Source organism: Polypterus senegalus, chromosome 10 (assembly GCF_016835505.1).
Source record: "Polypterus senegalus isolate Bchr_013 chromosome 10, ASM1683550v1, whole genome shotgun sequence".
Taxonomy (NCBI): domain Eukaryota; kingdom Metazoa; phylum Chordata; class Cladistia; order Polypteriformes; family Polypteridae; genus Polypterus; species Polypterus senegalus.
Window position 1 is genome coordinate 117,152,868 of NC_053163.1, and position 6,000 is coordinate 117,158,867.

At 38.5% G+C, this 6,000-nt stretch overlaps 1 protein-coding gene across 1 annotated transcript in view; it reads left to right on the forward strand.

Moving 5' to 3' along the window:
- Positions 1-5,677, forward strand: part of arhgap36 (Rho GTPase activating protein 36) — a 38,831-nt gene extending 33,154 nt beyond the window's left edge. The window contains exon 9 of the mRNA XM_039766407.1: positions 1,289-5,677. Coding sequence (XP_039622341.1) covers positions 1,289-1,298 — 10 coding nt within the window. The 3' untranslated portion in view covers positions 1,299-5,677. The remainder of the gene's footprint in view (positions 1-1,288) is intronic.
- Positions 5,678-6,000: the final 323 nt, after the last annotated feature.

The window sequence follows — 6,000 nt, forward strand, 5'->3', positions numbered from 1 at the left end:
GGTAGACAGAACCTAATGGTGTCTCAAGGCTCACTTTCACAACATACCTTGTAAAGTTTTGTTTCACCTTCACGGACTGAAAAGTAATTTACTGGTTTGACTTATAATGATTTTTTTTTTAATTTGCTGTTCTTGTGTTTTCCCGTTTTTATATAGAAGGCATAACTCTATAATGCTTAGTGCATTTTTTTCTTTTCTTCTTCTTCTTCTTTCGGCTGCTCCTGTTAGGGGTCACCAAAGCGGATCATCTTTTTTATGTTTTATTTGATTGTATTCAGTTTGATGATTCAGTAGTTTCATTTTTGGTCTTGTCGTAGTGTGCCTACATCTTAGAAATCTGAGAAGTCTTCTAAGAAGTTGAGTATCCACTGCATCCTGGCACTGAGAGTCCTCAAGTGCAAACGCGACTATCGGCAGAGTTTCTTTGCAGCCTTTTTTGATTTTTGTAAAGTGTTCAACCCAGTTGATCGAGCTGCCCTGTGGGACATCCTGAGACTTTGAAGTTTGTTATCTGGCTCGCAGGGTCCTCATTGTCGAGGAACCAAGCAGCTGGACTAGGCCAAGGGGACGCCCACATAACACCTGGCTTCAGCAGATAGATGGTCAATTCTGAGGTGTGGGACTGGACCGCGTGTCTGTCTGGGGGGGGGGTGTCAACAAGGACCCGAAGCTGTTTTGTCGTGTGGTTTGTGCGGCAACACACTGTACCAGTGCTTGCTCCTCAACCTGACCCGAACCTTAGTGTGCAATTCCGAGTGATCGGCCTTTTGTCCCAAAGTGCAATAAAACTTGAGACTACTGCTACATAAACAACACTGATGTAGCAGTCAGTACAAAAATATTAATAGAGGAGAATAAATATGTTAAGAATAATCTGTTAAGAAAACTTTATGGTGTAACAGAATTTCATACTCAATAGGTAACCACTAAGCATTAAATACGAAAGTGTGAATCAATCAGAGTGCTTCGGCCTTGTGTGGGCTCTAAAGCCAAAGTTGATGTTCTCACAAGGTCCAATGACAGGCAGACCACTGGACATTATACTGTAAAATGTATTAAATACTAACATGAAAGAAACAGAAGTAAAATAAAGCTTTGCTGCCAAGGTGAAATAACAGCCTGGGAGCAACAAGACATGAAGCAAGAACTGTTTTTCAATGAAACACTTGCAGACATTCATGTCTATGGAATTAAAATTCCATTCCCACAAGAAATAAATGCAAATGATCTGCAGGTAATAAAACCTAGCGTGCTTTACAACATGTGATGTTTTTACTTTTTCTTTTAGGTTGAATTAATTCAGACCAGGACTAATATGATGAAGAGGAAGAAAAAATGAATTCAGGATCAAAGGTTACCAAATATAATTATTTGTTTAAGAAAGATGATTGCGGAGAAAAGACACTTGGAGCTTATTGGACAATAAGGATGATTCTATGTCTATGTATGTTGCACCCAAAGGGAGCGTCTCGACTCCTTTTTCATAAGGCTTTAGGACCATTTTTTCCAGGGAGTTTACGAGACTTTGCTTGCTTTTCTCAAAGTAAATGGGAACAAAGGCCAAGCTCTCCTCGCATGAAACATGCTCTATAGACAATAGATATTGCATTCTCCTTAAATCACTGAATCTTTTTTTTTTTTTAATAAATTAATAAACAATATAAATTCTTGTCCATGCCCTACTGTTTTCTCACAAATAAGATTTTTGGCTAAATTTTGCCATGCACTACATTTGATCCTTTTTCCTGCCTTAATAAGAAAACTTTAAATAAAGTTTAGCTTTCAGGAAAATCCATCTCGTCACACAACGTGTGGACCTACTACTTCCAGTTGAGGGTTTCAAGGAGTTAGAACCTGTGCAAGCTGTAGTGGGTACAAAGCAAGAACCAACCATGAACGAGATGCCATCTCATCACATGGCATTTTTCTGGAAAATGAGACTGTAAATAACATACTGTACATTTGGGTCCAAAATCGGGACAAAGTGAATTGTATCACTTTCTATTGTATGCTTTACTTGGAAGGGCTATTTTACAGTAATGCAGTGTGACATATTTCCTTTTAAAATGAAAATGTCACTATAAAGTTCTTGTGTTTCATTTTTTTCATGTTTTATTTTTTACCATGTATACTTTATGGGGACTTGTCAGGTAAAGGTGTTTTTGTCATCAGTTTGGGTAAAATGTTAACTTAATGTTGCACGCTAATGTGTGAACAAACACTCCAACTCATATCAGATAAACTTTAATACTGTATATAAATGTAAAGAGCAAATTATAAAAAGAGGTTTTAAAAGCCATACTTTGACATTATGACATATGCGTGCAGCACTCTCCGGGGATCAGATCACGAACACTAGCGTGGAAAACTGAGGATTTAAAAAGTCAACTCATTTGATCACAGCAGCTTGAAACTTTAACAGTAATCTACCATTAAATATAAGGGATGCCCCAATAGAATTAAAATAGAAATGGCAGAAATAGGCCAGAGCCGCTCACACCATCACTGTGGGCCTCATACTAATGGCCACTACTAACCCCTTCTTTCCTACTCTTCTGTTTTGCATCTGCTCCACATGTGGCCTCCTTTAGCCAATCAACTGAGTCTGAGACAGATGACATCTCTTTGGTGACACGTTACCACTGATTCAGTGTCAGTGGGCACTGCTACTACTACTACTACCACCTGCAATTTTAAATACGTTTGGTCACAAACACAACACAACTGCATTAGTAGAAAAATAAAGTATGATCTTTACAACACTGTGTAAATGTCATTTACTGTAAATGTCCAAACACCATGGAACTCCACAAGCTTACAAAGTGCCTTAGATGCTTTTATGCATAGCAATAGATAAACAGTATTATTGTTTTTACTAATGTACACTAAATAACATATAAAAGTACACTGTCCCATAAGCATTTAGCTGAATAAAGCAGCAGCAAACCATGAATATGCCTTCAATCGAATCAGAAATCTGGTAAAGCTGCTTTCTAAATGAACAAATATAGCTTCAATCCGCTGAGTCAAAGCACTGCAAAGCACAGGAAGCTCATTCATTTTGCTACAATAAGCCGCGCCATTACACAATTGGGACACACTCTTTGTGAAGATGTAACTATTGGCCTACAGTAGCACTTCTTAATGCATTAGGCCGTGGTGCATGCAGACAAAGAGAAAGTTACGCCTCTGCTTTCAACAACTCACCACCTGCATTCTGCTTCAGCCAGAGCCGGCTGAAGTGCCTCTGTCACTGTAGGGTTGACTGTCGAACATAACGCTGCCTGAGATCAGCAGCTCGCAGAAAAAGAGAATGTACTGCTTTCTGCAATAAGTGGAAACAAAATGGAATGCCCTTTCATCACATTCACATTCTTAATTTGATAATTAGCTGAGCTGGAATTTAAACTGGGCACTGGTTCATGTTAATTAAGCATCATTCACCTTGACACATTGCTTTAACACCTCATAACAGACCCAAAACTGGCTGTTTGGCCAGGCCCATTTTTTTATACCTTGGAAATGGCAGGGAATAATGGTTCAATATACTTTATTTCATTATTAGAATAGTCCTGGTTTTCTATATTAATTTCCTACTGACCAAACAGTCACTTACTGTACCTTGAGTCCTGAATGAGGATTCCATTTGATATTTTAGCATTATCCTGGACAAAGATGGCCTATGCCAAAGGACAGTGTTTTTCAACCAGTCTGCTGTGTCACAGAGGTGCATCGTGAGAGCTACGCAGGTGTGCTGTGGAAATAATTGTGTAGCACACTTGGATCTGTACGTGAGAGGGACAAGCTCCTCTGGTGGTCAAGACCTGTCTGAAGAGGACAGGACTACTAGAAGAAGTTGGCATATAAGCAGCTCTGCGATCGCCATGTTAGAGCACTTTGGACGCATCTCCTGTCTGCTAGAGTCCATCTGTCTGACTGTGTGGAGGCCAGCGAGTCTCACCAGGCCTGTGGATAATGGGCATACGAGTTGCCTCTGAGGAAGAGAGGGGTGTGCAAAGGGATGAAGCAGCTGGGAGATGCCAGCAAACTGCCCACTAAGTGCCGTGCCTGCGAATGCTGATCTCAGAGCTCCTTTTTTTTTTTTACTGGCTGGAAAGTACCATTCCTTCAGACAGCCGAGAACGTGTATGAGATATAAAGTGTTAACCCTAACCCTGCTAAAAAAAAAAGTAATCCATGTGTCATGCAAAAAAGTGTCCTTTTGAGTATTTTGATTCTGATACTGAAAACTTCAGCTAGTCAATATTGGGTGCAAGATAAAAGAAAAATCTGAATTGGATCCCTGTCTACTTAAAATTAACTCTCATATTACAATAAAAAAACAAATTACAAGATATGAAATTAACTTAAAATGCAAATATATGTAGCCACGTTTTGAGCACGAGTAAGAAACAAACTGGCAGTTTACTGTAGCAAATGATAGTATACCTCTTGCTACCCTGGGCTATGGGATTATTAATTCTTCACATATAGCAACTCACATTGCAAAATAACAGGACATTAAGCAGAAATCTAAACAGATCTCAAGCACGTGTTTATACAAGTTTATGAGTACCATTTTTTTTATTTGCTTGCCCTTGCTATCATGTCAATATATATACTTACCTAGCCAGAGATTTTAAAAGTTTTCCTAACAAAACCATAAGTCAGTCATCCTCATAACTGATGAGCCTGTAGTCCCAAGTCATTTCTAGCAAGGCATGGCTTCTTAAAGCTGATACAAGTGCCTGACAGATGGGAGAGCTTGATGAACTAAGTGGTCTCCTCCCGCTTGTCAACCTTCTTATGTTCTTATACGCTGCATCAGTTCTGCAGCATGCTTGTTAGCAGTTGTGACAGAGCACAGTAGTTTAATCATCATGGTCGGGCAGGCTTTTTTGATGACTTACCAGTGGTCCTTTACTCTAGCTCAGGTCTCTTTTACACAGAGATCTGACTGTGCATGACCTTTGTCCTCCACATCAGTTAAGACATTGTTGAAGGTGTTGCTCAATCTGGTCCTCGGTTCATAAAAATGCACCCGACAGATTTGTGTTTGGCTAGTTGAATGTCCTTCTGCACAGGCTGTTGCACTGGTGCAAATTTGCAGCATTTTATGAAGGCACACAAGTTATTACTACAGCTCTGTCATTCAGAAAATGTTGTCTTTGTTCTATTAGTATGTATTCATGTTCTTTTTTGTGTATTTAATCTGTTCAACTTTGAAGTGATTTCCATTGCTGAACTTCTTAACTTTAAAGAAACGACATAGAAGCTTTAATATTTTACAACTGCATACGTTTACACATCACTGGGATGTTTGGGCCTTTCTAAAAGACATAACATCAGTTTAACTGGATCAAAAATGGCTCTGTCCTGTCACCAACTGAAATTTCTCAAAATAAGAACATTGGTATACTTTTCCTTTATGGTTTATCTGATATGAGTTAAAAAAAATCTAAATTATTTGAAAAGCTTTCATAAGAATGACTTATTACCTTCGGTTTATTTTGCGACAAGAATAAATATATTTGGAATACTTCATTTTTTTGCCGAGTTTTACACTAAACTTTCAAGTTTGTTTTAAGGTGTATTTGTTTCAGTCTTATGTGTATAATTTATTGTGTTGCAAGAAACAAAATCATGCATGTGTTAATAAAACCTTCCAAAATTGTAACCAATGTAATTTTTATTTTACTGTGTTGATTTTTTATTGCTGGTGTATTCCACGATTTCTCTCTTCATGCAGCCCAGAATGAATAACATCGTTAAGCCAGGGCAGCGAGACAGCACACTGTAATTTGTGCATTTGTCTCCTTATTAAATGTAACGATATGCACGTTAGACACTCAAGCAAGAACCTCGCCCAACTGTGTACCTGTGACATTATCGCTACTGATCCTTTTATCAGAAGACTAGGGTGCTGAGTTTTTAATGATTTTAGGTTACAGTTTAGAAATCATCTCAGCATAGTTAATGAATCACAACTTACCCACAGTT